This window comes from Haliotis rufescens, unplaced genomic scaffold, assembly GCF_023055435.1.
Source record: "Haliotis rufescens isolate VD_foot unplaced genomic scaffold, xgHalRufe1.0.p SCAF_16, whole genome shotgun sequence".
NCBI classification, from domain to species: Eukaryota; Metazoa; Mollusca; class Gastropoda; order Lepetellida; family Haliotidae; genus Haliotis; species Haliotis rufescens.
Window position 1 is genome coordinate 5,990,631 of NW_025963846.1, and position 16,003 is coordinate 6,006,633.

General features: G+C 37.7%; 3 protein-coding genes across 4 annotated transcripts; 2 read left to right on the forward strand and 1 right to left on the reverse strand.

The window, feature by feature from the left end:
- The first annotated feature begins 811 nt into the window (after positions 1–811).
- LOC124127212 lies at positions 812–3,901 on the forward strand. Of its 2 annotated transcripts, none has more exons than XR_007221521.1 (4): positions 812–2,381; positions 2,479–2,551; positions 2,692–3,531; positions 3,659–3,901. XR_007221521.1 is itself a non-coding variant. In XM_048396679.1 (4 exons), the coding sequence occupies exons 1-4, from the start codon at positions 2,163–2,165 to the stop codon at positions 3,847–3,849; spliced, it is 576 nt and encodes a 191-aa protein (XP_048252636.1). In that variant the 5' UTR covers positions 812–2,162; the 3' UTR covers positions 3,850–3,901. The 2 variants fall into 2 exon arrangements, 1 of the variants encoding a protein (XP_048252636.1); XM_048396679.1 differs by having other exon boundaries at positions 3,439–3,531.
- Positions 3,902–8,813: 4,912 nt separating this feature from the next.
- LOC125380990 lies at positions 8,814–11,589 on the forward strand. Its single transcript, XM_048396820.1, has 2 exons — positions 8,814–10,793; positions 10,930–11,589. Exon 1 carries the CDS (start codon positions 8,878–8,880, stop codon positions 10,735–10,737), a length of 1,860 nt encoding a protein of 619 aa, XP_048252777.1. The 5' UTR covers positions 8,814–8,877; the 3' UTR covers positions 10,738–10,793; positions 10,930–11,589.
- Positions 11,590–14,358: 2,769 nt separating this feature from the next.
- On the reverse strand, positions 14,359–15,660 carry LOC125380947 (uncharacterized protein F54H12.2-like). Its single transcript, XM_048396723.1, has one exon. It carries the CDS (start codon positions 15,658–15,660, stop codon positions 14,359–14,361), a length of 1,302 nt encoding a protein of 433 aa, XP_048252680.1.
- Positions 15,661–16,003: the final 343 nt, after the last annotated feature.

A 16,003-nucleotide genomic window follows, 5' to 3' on the forward strand; every position in this document is an offset into this window, starting at 1 on the left:
TGTGTTCTTCTTGCCACTCTTCTCATCTCATTTCGAAGTTTTTCTTTTCTTTTATCATAATCAGCAATTAACGTCTGAGCTTCCAAACAACGAATTTGTTTTTCCACTAAAAGCACTGATCGATTGTTTGGTTCAGCGGTTTCACTTTGTATTCCAAGCGATCTTAAAAAAACCTCTTTAGACGTCATTTTGTAAAATCTAATTTCTGGTGGTGTTTTGGGGTTTGTTTTTTTCGAAGTACCCCTTGCTGTACTAAAATGTATAGCTTAACTATTCCTCCGCTCTTTTATAACAACTACGCTTTATACTTCTCTTTCCTACTTTTTTGTTGACCTATGTGGGAAAAGTAAATCTTATTCATTTTCAAACCGCAAACTTATATTTCAACACGTGTGGGAAAAGCAAATATCAATCAGTAGACCAGAGTCTATTCTTTATCTGTTACTATTTACTAACGACGTCGGTAGGCTGTAATTATTTATCTTATCTAACGAAATTTGACAACTGATACGTCGGCGGTAGGTTGCTATTATGTATCTTATCTAACGAAATCTGTCAACTGTTACAATGTCAAGATATCCCCAAGCAGAATACGTTCAAATACGATTAATTTGTCACGCGCACTTTGAATAGCACCGGTGTTCGTTGTGTTAGAAAAACCACACAAAAATGTTTTACAGATTCATATAAATATATAGCGTATGCGATTTTATTTATTTTTTAGTATTCAGCTGTCTTGTCATGCCGTTCGAAATCTCTTTTAAATCTGATTGGACATATAACATCGAATTTTATAACGAAAATACTTCTATTAGCGTGTGCAATCATCTGAAACCAATTTTGAAATCTTTTTTAATTTATATTTTAGACGAAATTTTAATTTATAGAAATAGTTTTCACCTTCATAACGCTTTGTTAACTTATGATATTTGTTCAACACATTTTACTTTGAACCGGCAGACTGAAGTGTTAACTGTAAATCAGTCAAATGGACAAGTGCAGCTGTCAGTAGGTGAAATTCGGGATATAATTTCATCTGTTAATCTATTGGAGCATTTTTTCCAAGAAAGAGTATTCCAAAACAAATTCTGAAAAGGTAAGTTTTTATTTTATTATTTAATTTTAACTATATGCATTGCAATCAGTATTAATAGCACATTGTGTAAAGAACGTAAATCTATCACCCATTCGCAACTTTATTACATGTTTACGGTATATAATGAATTTATAAGATTTAAGATGATTATATATGTTGGTCAGGACAGAATAGGCGGTTGGGGTGAGGAAAGACCAACTGATAATACATGTTTTACAACAGTCGCAAGGAAATAATGTCTATACCCTATATTCATTTTCATCTTGATCACTCTACACAATGTTTTCATAGTCGTACACAATGGATGACCTTTCAACTACAAAAGTCCATTCAGACGTCAGATTCTATAAATCTAGCAGCGTGCGAAGTTAGTTTTTTTTTCACTCTGCCTGTGAAAAAATGTCCGTTTCGTTTATGCTGAGAAATCCCACTCGCACAGATTATAATTTCGGTATTAGGCAACTTCGTCATTCTATTTTTTTAAATTTTATTTCATCACGAAATTTGCTCTTTATTCTACAAAATCCACAGATAGAAAATAATATCAGTATTTTCTGTAAAATTTATTTTCGTACGGATTTTACAGGAGCAATTATAATCCACGGAGAAGTGTTTATTTATTTAACAAGGAGACAATTAAAAAACCTTCAAAGTTGCCTGGAATTGTCGTTGCGCTTATCAACGTGAGTATCTCTTTTATTTTCGTTGGTTATTCTTTGTAACTAGAAAGAAGGTTATTCGTTGTCACTTGTAACAAAGCTTTAATTTCATTCCATTATCGACTTTCCTTTGATGACGCTCATGTGAGCGGCTTTCATCTCTCTACTACGTGTCATTTTGCACGTATAACAATGAACTGTCAATTTCGGGTGGGTTGTGGTATGGTGGTATTGTTTTATCCAATCAGCACGATCACATTTTGCACATGTGTTAATGTATTGCCAATGTTTGGCTGTTATTGAATATCCAATCAGAGTACGATATTAATTGTATATAAAAACCGTTGAAATCGCTAATTTATACCATTGAGAGAAAAAAAAAAAAAGAAAGAAAGAAAAAAAAAAAAATGTTGATAATAGTTTTGATCTACGTTGTTGTCGGTATTTCACATGGTGATGCTTTGCCGTGCTCATGGATCGGAGGATCAACTTTATCATGCTCTACCGAACAGCATAAGTCAATTTCTCTTTTGTCCGGTCAACTCTATCGAGGAATATCCGTCATAAGAATTCACGGTTCACCATCACTGCTGCTAATCAACGGTGATTTGTTTCCACAACTGCAGGTATGCTATTCTATTTCTGTCCTGTCCTGTCCTGTCCTGTCCTGTCCTGTCCCGTCCTATCCTGTCCTGTTCACAGTCTAGTCTATTCTATTCACAGGCAATTATAGGAGACGTGGACTGCAGCCGTGTTGTCGGCGTTCAGGTGCCGGTGAATGGCAAGTGGTGCAGTGGTAAGTATTTCATATATTTAGTCTGATTGACTGTTATTTTTCGTAATTAGTTACAAACTTTTTATTTTCTGTTGAACCTTTTATTTTGAAATCTTGTATTGCACAAACTTTATATTGTTTTATTATTGTTTTGCTTTCAGAGCTATCAACAACTGCTATTTCTTTATCTCTCTCTACTACTACTACTACTACTACTACTTCTACTACTACTACTACCACTATCATTACTACTCTCCCTCCTACTTCCTCTACTGTTAGAATTAATAGCCTCTCATTGTTTCCTGCTACGGTTAATACTTCCACTTCTACTGCAGCTACTACTACTGCACCAACTACCACAACTACTAATCCTGTTGTTACTAACCCTACTGCTACTACTACTACTGCTACTACTGCAGCTACGTCTACTACAGCTACTTCTCCAACTACTAATCCCGTTGTTACTAACCCTGTTGGCACTAACCCTGTTGCTATTACCACCTCCACAACTTCTACTGTTTCTTCTGTTAAATCATCTACTCTGATTATTACCGGTTCTGTTGCTAATATTTCTTCACCAACTTCCACCGCTGATATCCGAAGCACCCGGTTATCAGATTCTACTATCGTAGGTATAACTATTATTATTATTATCATCATATTCTTTCTGTTAATGGTTTTTTATTTGGTTTATCGAAAAAGGAAAGGTAATCATACAAGGTATATATCACCTCCTCCAGATATAGAAGATAATGAGATAGAATTGTTTACATTTCAATCTAAAGTTAATAAATGTTAAAATTTTATTCTAACACTTTTATATTTTTATTTTTATTTTTTAATTATTTATTTATTTATTTATTTATTTATTTATTTTTTACCTATTCTTCACTTCATTTACCCATCAGCAAGACCCTATCACCCCTCCCATCCCTACACTATCAGCAACGGCGATGGCTATGATGATGATGATCATCATGATGAGGAGTGTCGTGGTTGTGGTAAGTATTATTATAATTTAGTGTCGTGTCTGTGGTAAATTTGAAGTTATAAATGTAATACTTGGATTTGGAGTTTATATTAATTGAACTTTAATTTTTAACTTTAATTTAATTATTACTTTTTCAGTGATGAAGTCGGAGGTGACGGCACTCCTCATCATGGCTGTCCTGGCTGCGGTGGGCATTCCGTCGGGACTCGCTTTGCGGTGGTTTCTCCGCAGGAGACGGAATGCCCGCCGCACCCTTCACCGTCACCGTCGCGAGGAGGAGGAGCACGATGAACCACCTCACCTCAGGCGGGAAGTAACAGAATTGTAATCAATAACGCATTAATCCTTGTAAACAATAAATTCTATGATTATGATAAAAATATATGTTTTATGTCTTGTTTTATCTAGTAACGTTGTAGTCTTGCGAGCGTTTTTCCGATAAACCCGCCAGAGTTGATTGTGGTATATATATATAATATATGTATGTATATATATATATATATATATATACATATATATATATATATATATATATAACCTCGAAACCAGTTGGAAACAAGTCATTAGCCTTCACGGTTGTCACTGGTAAACCCCGTCAAAACAAAGAAAGCCGGTTGGTATGAATACATATACCGAAATACGGATGAAGCGAGCGACCTACTCGTCTGATCCAAGGGAGGTAACTCGTATCACACTAGTGGCTCATATCAATTTGTCAGACCAAGAGAGCGACCGGCTCGCCTGATCCGAGGGAGGTAACTCGTATCACACTAGTGGTTCATATCACATTGTTAGACCAAGAGAGCGGCTGACTCGTCTGATCCAAGGGAGGTAACTCGTATCACACAAGTGTCTTATATCACGCATTGATATACCAAGAGAGCGAATAACTATGAATTGAAACATAAAACATACACACATTCTGATTTTAAATATGCTTTTTTTATTTTAGAAAACACAGTGAAATGCTTGCGTATGTGGCAATAATATCCGTGATGTAAATAAATCTACGTTGAAGCAGTCTTTTTCTTTCTCGTCTCAACGAACATTGTACCCCTCGATGGCTGAAAAGGAAGGGTGAATTATTAATAATAATAATAATAATAATAATAATCCAAAGCACTCAAAGCAGTACCAAAACTGATTCCTAAATGGTTGTACACTACTGCTCGCAAGTTAGTCACCGTTGTAAATACACTACTTTACGAAAGTTTATGTCCGTGAAAATGCAAAATACAGTGCTAAAGTCATTATAAACTACCGCTCATGCTTTGTTCCGAATGAGAAAGTGTAGTAACCGCGAAATATAAGCAATGGCTGTACACTACCGCTCGCAAGTTAGTCACCATTATGAAATAGGCTACTAAACAAAAGTTTATACCCATGAAAATGAAAATACAGAGCTGAAGTCATTTATAAACTACTACTCATGCTTGTTTTTAATGATAAAACTGTTGTAACCACAACATTAAAACACACCTGTATTATATCAAAACTAACTTACCATCAGCATAACCCCGCTTCAGTTGGTTAGTTACCGGATTGGTTCTTCCTGTTGTTAGCGTTTTACCAGCTGGCATCGTTCCGGTAGGCATATTTCCGACAGCAGCAGGATAAGAGGGCGGAGGTGGGGGTACCATGTCGCTTCCCGTCTGAGGAATACCCGGAATGACTGGAACTTCGCATGCCATCTCATAGCCCTCCAAAGCAGATAGAATTTGTTCGCGATCTTCAAACAGTTTTCTAAATACACTGCTTTTCAAGGAAATGGTTTTCCTTTCCTTTTTGCTGTTGTAGTTTGAAAGATGCACCCAAGCATCATCGCGAAACAAGTTGATGGACAACCAATGTCCAGCAGCCCACTCAAACGTAGTGTGGTTGTGATTGTCAGACATTTTTGAGTAAAGTGTCTTCTCCACTAACCACTATCACGTTGTATTTATACTCACTCCTCAAGTAAGGTGATTCAGCATGTTGACACTTTCTCACGGGAAAAACTACTTCATTATGTTACCTTGTTCTTTTCAAATGGTATCAACTGTTACACCCCACATACAAATGGAGTATACATTTACTTCTGACTCACTATACTTTGCTTGTAAGTGATGGTATACGATTTTTAATTAGTACGTTTTCTAGATACTCCCCTGTTTGATCAGTCGGCAGCCCTATAGACTTAACAAGAGCGAATCCACAAAGCCACCACTTGTTACTCTATCATTTTTAATCAATATCGAGTTTTTAGTAACACACTCTCTATACAGCTCTTTCATTAAGGAACATCTGTACTTTTAAAGTGTCACGTTTTCAGCACCATCCCATGGTAAACACTCAACAACAATAAATTGTATAGCTTGTGTACTCAGTCAAGGTGATTCAGCAGTTCATTTTTATATAGTCTTTCATAAAGAAACACCTGTGCTTTTAAAGAGACACGTTTTCAGTACCATCCCATGGTAAACATTTCCCATCAATAACAAAAATAAAATTAAAAAAGTTGTATTGCTTGTGTACTCGGTCAAGGTGATTCAGCAGTTCATAGTACTACCCTATTATACACCCCGCTTGATACATCTGTCTTGAAGCAACCTGAAACTGTTTTGAATAGCAGCCAAACCACTCATGTTCATTGTTAGCAGCTGTTTGCACTTAAGTTTGAACTAATATTTCTATAGAGCTCCAAAATGTATAGTTTGGAATAAGAAGTCCATTCACTTTTATATTTTTCACCATTTTCGTCTGAGAAATTGCCAAGGCAACATCAACCAAAAGTGTACAGGAAACGTTAACCATTAACACGCATCCTTAGGATAGGAATCTCCAGCAAAAGAGCAAGTACTCCACTTTTACTGCATACTTACACTTTGACATTTGTTAGATTATTTAAAACTTATACACTTAACGTATTATTTAAAACTTATTATCACGATATAATACTTAAAACTGATAGTAACCATTTTAGTTTAATGCTTAGTTGATGTTCGTTTTTGTTTTTTTGTTTTCAGGTAACTACCAACTCATACACACTTAGTTGGTGAATACCTATTTAATGACTATGTACACCACGAGTAGAGACTCCTACTGTGAAAATTGTCACACTTGTTTTGGTTTTAAAAGAAATTTAACAAGACATCAACAAATATGTGGGAAAGTTGGGGATCAATTTTCATGTCAGTATTGTAGAAAATATTTTTCCAGAAAAGATAGTTTAAAACGACATGTGAAAAGCTGTCAAAAAGTAGTCAATCCTTTGGTTTGCCAATGTTCACTGTGTTTTCAACACTTTACCCATGAACTTGCTTTTCAATCACACTTACCACATTGTCTAAACACGACTTCGCAATATGATTCTCCTTCCACCTCATCACCACCTCCCATTCCTTCCTCCTACCCCCCTCCACCGCCCATCCCCTCCTCTGATGTTTCTCCTTCTTATCCCAATCCCTACCTCATAAACGAGATTTCGCAAAATGATGTAACCTGTCAGACTTGTCAGACAATGTTTCCAACTTCGAAAGCATTGCGACTGCATAAGAATAGAACAGGACATGATATGTGGGGTGGTAGCAAAGGCAAGTTAAGTAGGAAAAAAACGGCTACAGTATCTGCACTTCCATCCAACCCTTCTTTGCCTCCCATTCCCTCCCCACCAGGTACTCCTCCTAATCCTGAACCTGTTGGTGACACTTCTGATCATGCTCGCCCATGTACCAGCGAATCTTTAGGTGGAGATGTGAGAGAGTATGAGTTTAAAGGACAGGGTGCTACAGATGCTTTACATTTTATGGTGAATCAACAAGCTGTCATTATTGATGTGATCAAGACAGAACTCAGAGAGAAACAGTCAGTGAAATGGGGATTATGTCTTCACATCAGAATGGTTAAACCTACTGAAGATGAAACAGCTAATATTCACGAGGCTTACTTTCGAAGCACAATGGTCATAGCTACACAAGGAACCAATTTGTCCGATCAATACCTTGAAGCCATGCACAAGATATTGCGTTCACTAGATAATTATCAGGGTGAACATTCTAATTTAAACGTGCTAGACATTGCAATGATGAAAGTGATCATCGTTAAATTTAAGCCTTTTAAAGGCGGTACATACATCCCTCTTCCCAAAGAAATTGCATACAAAACTAAAAGTGTTGTGAATGTAGAAAACAATGATGAGATGTGTTTTATCTATAGCATTTTAGCCAAACTGTTTCCCGCTCTGCATCATCCAACACGGGTGAAGCATTATCAACCTTTTGTGAACAGATTGAATTTGGATGGGTTTACTTTTCCGATGACACTCAAACAAATCCCACGATTTGAACAAGTCAATCAGTTGAGTATCAATGTGTATGGCTTCGAAGATAAGACTCTCTATCCACTTTACATAAGCAACGTATCCAACATAGAACCAGACAGTCAAATTGATTTGTTGATGCTTTCACAAGAGAATGAGCCCGAAGATTTTGAAGGATTCATAGGCCTAGAGGGTCATGAACTTATGGATGTAGAAACGAAAGCAGACACCCATTTTTGTTTGATCACTAAGTTGAAAAATTTTGTCAAAAACCCTGAGAAAAAACGTAGTAACCAGTATTATATTTGCAGAAAATGTTTGTGGACATACAGCTCACAAGAAAGGTTGAATAAGCACAAGGGGTATTGTTTTGATAAAGCTCAGCGTGTCAATATGCCTAAACCCGAGAAAGCAGTCTATCAGTTTGGATTACGATCTGAAGCTAAAACAGAAAGAGCTAAATTTCTTATTGTGGCCGATTTTGAAAGTTTGCTGTTGCCAGTCGAAAATCATGCATCGCGTTTGAACAGACATGTTCCTTGTGCCTATGCTTACAAAGTTATTTGTTCAGAGCAGCGGTATTCGAAATCTGTTCAAACCTATGTAGGTTCAGATGCAGCAGAACACTTTATTCAAGACATTTTAAGAGAATATGATGAAATTAAGGAGATCTTTGCCAATGTTGTTCCCATGCAATTATCTCATCAGGATAGGACAAGCATAGCAAACACAACTCAGTGTGGATTATGTGGAAAAGAGTTAGGGAAAGATAGGGTGTTAGATCATGACCATCTCAGTGGTGCTTTTAGACAAGTATTACACAACAAGTGTAACCTAAATTTCCAGCTGCAAAAGAAAGTGTATCTGATGTTGCATAATTCAGAGCGTTATGATACGCATCTTATTCTTGAAGCAGCACGTGAATTTGGAGAGAGAAGTATTCAGATCATACCCCATAATTCTGAACAGTTTCTGTCTTTTACTGTCGACAATGATCTGGTCTTCCTAGATTCTTGCAAATTTTTGCAAAGCTCTTTAGATGCTCTGACTAAGAATCAGATGAATAAAGGATTAGACACATTTGTTTTCTTGAAAGAGCAGTTCCCACAGCATGTTGGTATAATGACTCGAAAGCTTCCTTTTCCTTATGAGTACATGGATTCATGGGAAAAATTAAATGACACACAGTTGCCACCTAAAGAATCCTTCTACAGTTCCTTGAGTGATGAAGGCATTACTGATGAAGACTATGTCTTTGCCCATGAATTGTGGCATACATTCGCATGCAACACAATGTCTGACTTTACACGGTTGTATGTGGTTGTAGACACACTGTTGTTGGCTGATATTGTCGAAACATTCAGAACTGGATGTTTAGCAGATTATGGACTTGACATCTGTCACTACTATTCCATGCCTGGGTTTTGTATTGATGCAGCACTGAAAGTCACCGGGGTCAAGCTTGATCTCTTCACTGATGTAGATAGTTACAATTTTGTGGAAAATTCCATTCGGGGAGGCGTGTCTGTCATCGGTAAGAAATTTGCCGAAAGCAACAATGAATACATGTCTAATTATAACCCAGAAAAAGAGGCCTCAGTGCTTCTGTACATGGACTTTAACAGTCTTTATTCTGGAGTTATGCTGGAACCCCTACCTATTGGTAACTATCAGTTCATGTCAGCACAAGATTATGAAACTATTGATTGGGTTACAATAGATACCCAAGGGGATACAGGTTACATTTTGGAAGTGGACTTGCACTATCCTAAACATTTACACAAACTTCATGCTGCTTTCCCCATGGCTCCTACCCATGACAACATTCCCTTTGAGGACTTTTCACCTTATCACAAAGAGTTACTCAGCCAGTTCTATACCTCCCAGTGTCAAAAACCCTCAGGCAAGAAATTGTTTGCTACTTTAAAAGATCGCTTGAACTATGTGGTTCATTTCAAAACTTTGCAACTGTATTTGAGACATGGGCTAGTCCTCCAACACATTCATAGAGTGTTAAAGTTCAAGCAAGGTCCCTGGTTGAAACCCTATGTTCAGTTAAATTTGGAAAGTCGCAAACACGCAACTGATGCCTGTGACAAGGACCGATATAAACTTATGAATAATTGTGTGTTTGGCAGGTTCTGTATGAATAAACGCAAGCGGAAATCCGTGCACTTAGTGACCCAAAGACAGCAATTTCGCAGTTATGTAGCTAAAACCAATTTCAAGCAGGTGAAAGTGTTTTCAGAAGATGTTGTGTCCGTGGAAATGGAGCAAGTGTCTGTCCTTTTAGATCAACCTATCGCTGTTGGTTTCAGTATTTTGGATTTAGCCAAATTTCAAATCCTTTCTTTCTATTATGACGTCATGCAACAGCAATATGGACCAGAACGATTGGACTTGCTCATGACAGACACAGACAGTCTCTTTTTGCACATTCATGCCCCTCCACACGAGACTTTGCTTGATCCCTACATATTCATGAAGCAAAATCTGCATTTGTTTGATACTTCCAATTATGATCAGAACGATCCTAAAGGATTGTATTCGAATGAAAACAAAAAAGTCACAGGAAAGATGAAGGATGAAGCTGCAGGAAAGATCATTTTAGAGTTTGTAGGGTTGAAAAGCAAAATGTATTCCTTTTTGATACAATCAGATGAGAACACTGTATCAAACCAAAAGACAGCTAAAGGAATAAAGAAATCTGTCATTGCTAAGCAATTGACCCATAAGAAATACAAAGACAGTCTCCTGGAGAGGAAACCTTTTTATTGTTCCTATTCACTCATTCGCTCTCACAATAACACTTTATACACTGAGTCATTAAGCAAAATAGCATTATCCCCCTTAGATGATAAACGTTATGTACTAGAGGATGGTATATATAGTTTACCCTATGGGTATTCACCAGTCTAAGAGTATGTGGTAATGCTGTTCAAGTTCCACATTTTAGAGATGGGTGATTGATACAGGTACCCTCCTCCTTTTTTGCCGAATGTTATCCATTTTTAATTTAACAATAATAATAATTCTAATATTAATAGTAATAATTGCTGTTATCATCACACTTAAAGTGTTTCACTCATTTAATTATCTTTATGATTACAGCAACATGAGTACCACCGGATTCATTTACCAGTTAAGACGAAACGGCGGCAATGACATACTGTATTATGAAGGTAGAAGCTTCCGAAGAAGCCATGAGGATGCCATGCAGGCAGGTTTACAGCGTGCAAGAAGAATGTTCCATCAAGACGAGAATCATCAAACACCCAACTATTCAGTAACTGTGCGTGAAATTCACATCAACAGGAGACAAATAACCAATCGCTTACAGCTGCGTCGAAACAAAAGACTTTTCGTAGGCATCTTGGAAACTCACTATCTCAATGAACTCCAGAGACTTGTTCGGAAGTTATGTTGTGATAATTGTTATGGATGTGAAGTTAATCATCCATCGCAAGTACATCACCAGTGTCTCATGATGAACAGTGACGAGTGTATTACTCAATACTTTGATCGTGCAGTGAATGAGCTGCCCCTTCATACCATCTTGGAAAAAGCCAAGCAACAGAGGGTAAGCCTTGGGCTAGAGTTTCAGGATCAGCACACTGTGCATTTCAATGACACCGATTATATGCATAGTCATTTCTTCTGCAATGACAGAAAAGAAAGACTTGAGATGCAGCTCAGAGTCCTTATGAACATGGAAGATAGTAATAACTAAAAGTCGCATGTGTTAGCATTATTTTATTGCTTTACAATCTGAAAGTTACATAGAATATATATCATGAATTCAATGTACATGTACAGTTAGAAAATATCTAGTTTTCTTAATTTTGCAGTAGTGTTAGCACCGGGTACACCATGTTGTGCTTGTCGTTTTATATATAAAGATGATTTTGCCTTTTTTCTTTTGTCGTTCTTTTTCTTGACATCTGGCTTATACAAAAGCCGCTTCGGTACATGGAGCATTTTTAAAAGATTGAGAAAGTCATGGTAGCCTGAAGGAACAGCCCCACGATGCATCACAGTAAAACGAATGAGGTCAATAACGTTAGTTCCGATCCACACATTCTCATTATCTAAAACAATTTCGAACTGATTATTCAGTCTGAAGTGAGCATTTCTGATCTGATCCTTGATAAAGTACCATAGTTTGACAAGTTTGCCAATCGTTTTAGTTAATGACACATCCTTAAGAAGTAGATCCAGAATCAAGTTCGTATTCGCTTTAATCTGTGCTTCATCATGGGTGATTTCTTCAGGGGTCTCATTCGGTCTCAGAGGACTCGTCTCCTGATCTGGAGTCACTGTCATTATCTGTTGTTCCTGTGTCACTGTCTTCTCCTTTTCCTGGTTGTCTATTAGACGTTGGTATGTGTTTCTGTTCAGGAGAACCATAGGTCTGCTCATGATGTAGGTAATCTAACAGTGCAGCAATGCAAATAGGCAAGATGGAATGATGTCTTATCAACACCTCCTTTTTAACCCGATTGGGAAAACCTTCTTTGGCAGCCAATGTTCTAATGTGAAACCTATGACGGTGCAAGCGAGTTTTATCCATCAGTGAGAGTGGAATATTCCCTTTCAAAATGTTTAACATCATGCTATTAATAGCATGCATTTGTTCACATGACACATATTGAAGTAAAGCTTTTCTCTGCTTCACATTAGCCTGCAGTAGTGTTTGAAGAAAAGACAGATGTTTTTCCAGTAAATCACCCATATTGAAGTGAGGAGATCACAATGTGAAATGATCCAACTAGGTAATTGTGTCTTATATATATATATATATATATGTATGCTTAGACTCTAATATTCCTCATACACCATAGCCAATGTCTCTCATTCAGTATTAGAAGCTATCATGTTTATGTAACTACACTGAGGTGATAACCTGAAATGTTCAGTTAGTGGATCATCTTCTGGCATCCATTTATGTACACGCAATCGACACATGAAACAGTAGACTTTATCTGATTGACCCGTGTAAATGAATCCTGCTTGTGCCATAGTCTTCAGTGACTGTTTCATTTGCATGGGCCAACTGACAAAGGACTTTAATCTCTCACAAAAGCTATGACCATACACTTCAGCATTGGTTGAAATCACTGAACAATCGTTAGCAATATCTTCAAATCGTCCGCAAACATCCATGATGATCTTGGTAAGCAACTGATCTGTTCATTGGTAAGACAGGCAACTGGTGGGTATAACTTTGAGCAGTAGCTTTTATTTGGGTTGGTACACAATACATACTTCATCTGGAAAGACACCACTGCGCAGACGCCCATACTGAGGATCGGAATAGGGTGATACATCAATCATTAAATATTGAAATTTCTTTCCCTCCACTGCATCACGAAATGATTCAGTAAAATATTTGGCTTGACCCGGAAATATTTGAGATGCCAAGATTTTATATTCATGTGCAGAACGTGGGTTAGATAGCAAAATGAAGTAGTGTGTATTCAAGGAAATAGTTCGGTTACAATCCCCCTTAGGATAAGCAGACTGTTGAATATTTATAACACTGATTCCCCAATGATGAGACAATGTAGTGTAGAGATTTAACATCAGTGGACTTTTACATATATCCATCATCATGTCATCCATGACCAACACCATGTTCTTTTCAGATTGCTCAGACCACATTTTCAAATCATTCTCAGTTGGAAGGGAATCCATAAAAAGAATGTTAGAAATGTTTTGCCGCATGTCACTGTAGATGTCTTGCCATACAGTATAACAGTACACAATAAGGTTGGGAGGTTTGTCAAACATCAGATTAGTCTGCTCTAACAACCTTTTCACCCAAACTGTTTTCCCTGAGGAAGATCCACCAATCACAGATATGGTGGTAGGTGTTTGTATTGGTAAGAGACACTTACGTTCCATGATCACACTCTGAGCACAATAATTCAACTGTGACATTACAGCTGAGTTACTTATATTTATAGAACAAACTCGAATGACTACACTAATTTCTTTTTTATTTTATTTTTGTAATGGGTTACACAAGTACAGTAGTATGTTACATGACACAGGTATGACAAGATAACAAACAATATCTAAAATAATTACAGATAAACTTTGACACATGCTCATCATTGTTAAAACGGACTTGCACATCAAATATCTGTACAAAGGTTTGAAGGGTAAGTTCTGTTTTGCATTTATACAACAAATAATATAAACAATAATGACCACAAAGGTTGGACGATGAGGACTGTAACTGTCTTCTGTTGTGTTGGTATTGATTGACATATGTTTTTAAGAACAAGTCAAAAACGGAATTCACTGGCTCACCCAGACTGTCAAACAGTTCCCCTGTATTTCCTTTGAAGTACATAGCCACCCAGTGACGACCCAGTCTTCCAGATGGATCAGTATTGACAATGAGACCCACTCCACGTGCAAGCATGACACTAGTTAGCACAGGTAAAGTATCTTTGGCAAACACACCTAAGACCTGGTACTTTAAGATGGAGTCACTTTGAATAGCACATGCAAGGTCAGAGGCTTTCATGTTTTTTACTTCACAAACACGTTCCTGGTCTTGTCAATTTCAATGAGGGAATTTCTTTCACTCAGAACAACACAACTGAGTGTTTCAGTGAGGGCGTTTTTGAACTCGATTTCTAGTCGGGTGCTACCAGATTTCAACAGATTCAGATAGTCGGTTTCACTGCATACTTTATCAATGTCAAAGACGAACAGGGCACTCCCAAGCAAAAAGTCGCTCCGAGTGATTCCGTTTCCTGTATTTTCTTTCCACAGACACATCCCATCAAACATCTGCACGTAGGACTCAACATCATCTGCCTGCATGGGACGTCCGGGGACACTGGCACCATTGATGTACAGGCTGATGTTTTTCACCATACTAGATTGGAAGTTGTAGGGGTTACCAGTGTAAGATCCATTCAAGCTGTTGCTGAGTACAAAGCCTACAATGTAACGATTAGCAATAGGATTCGACAGATTGTCAATGGTATGTGTCAGTTGAGTGGTGGGGATGCTTGTCACCTTGACCTCACTTTTGGTGTAAGGATACAGAGCATTGCTGTCTTGAAACAAGGTGTTGTGAGCCAAAATAAGAGCTGGATTGACTTTCAGTTTACACACCTTCAGGTAGGTATCCAGAATTTCTACCTTGTAATCTTGACCTGTTTTGCCACTCATCAAACAGAACTGGGGCGAGGAGCGGTACAGCTTCATTGTCAAATCCACTCCATTGACTAAATGTCTGTTCATGTGAAAGATATCTTCATACAATGGTCCCGACATGGTCAAGACTTTACTATTATTAATGAAGCCACCACGAGATTGCACTCCTGTATTGAGACCAGTGTAGGGATCGGATGATTCTACATCATTGATAGATTCAGACACATCTTTGTAGAAGAGTTGAGATGACAGCTGTGAAGTTTTAGCTTCTGTTCCATAGTTGAGTAGAGTTTTCATCATGCTCTTGTAAGCATAATGGTTGTTTGTAGAAGATACCAACTGATTCTGCAGATACACTGACACCTGGGAAAAGAGAGCCTGCAGAAACAAGTTGACAGGGACAATATGTTCCTTGTCATCGAGATCAGTGCCATCTGCATGTTTCACCTTGAGCTTCACATGTATGCGGGTACGGTTCAGGTCAATGTAATCACTTCCAGCATTCGTTACTTGAAATTCCAACGGTGAAGAATCATTGATTTGACTGAGTGGACGCACCTCATCAAAATAATGTTGATGGATGCTGGTCTGGTATGGAGGTAAAATAAACAGATTGAGAGAGGGTGGTATCAGTTCCTCAAAGTCTTTATCATTCAACAGTGACATGATTAACTGAAAACGTCGTTTTCTCGAATAGGGGTACACTGGAGAACCTTAGCGGTCTTTGATGGAATGTTATCTGTCTGACGGATCTTCTTTGAAGTGGCAATTTGGTCACCTGCAGCTCGTTTTAAAGATTTCCGTCGCTTTTCTTTGGCATTGGCTCTCTCAACAATATTCTGCGTCTCTGATGTTACTTCCAGTTTGATCTTGGGTTCTTCAGTCTTCACTTGAAGTCGTGTCGGGATCACTTTCACCTGTGGTTTACCATTCACTAAGGCAGATGTTCCTTTCATGTGTTTCTTGAAATAGTGGGTCCATTTAACATAATCAGGGACATACAAAGGTG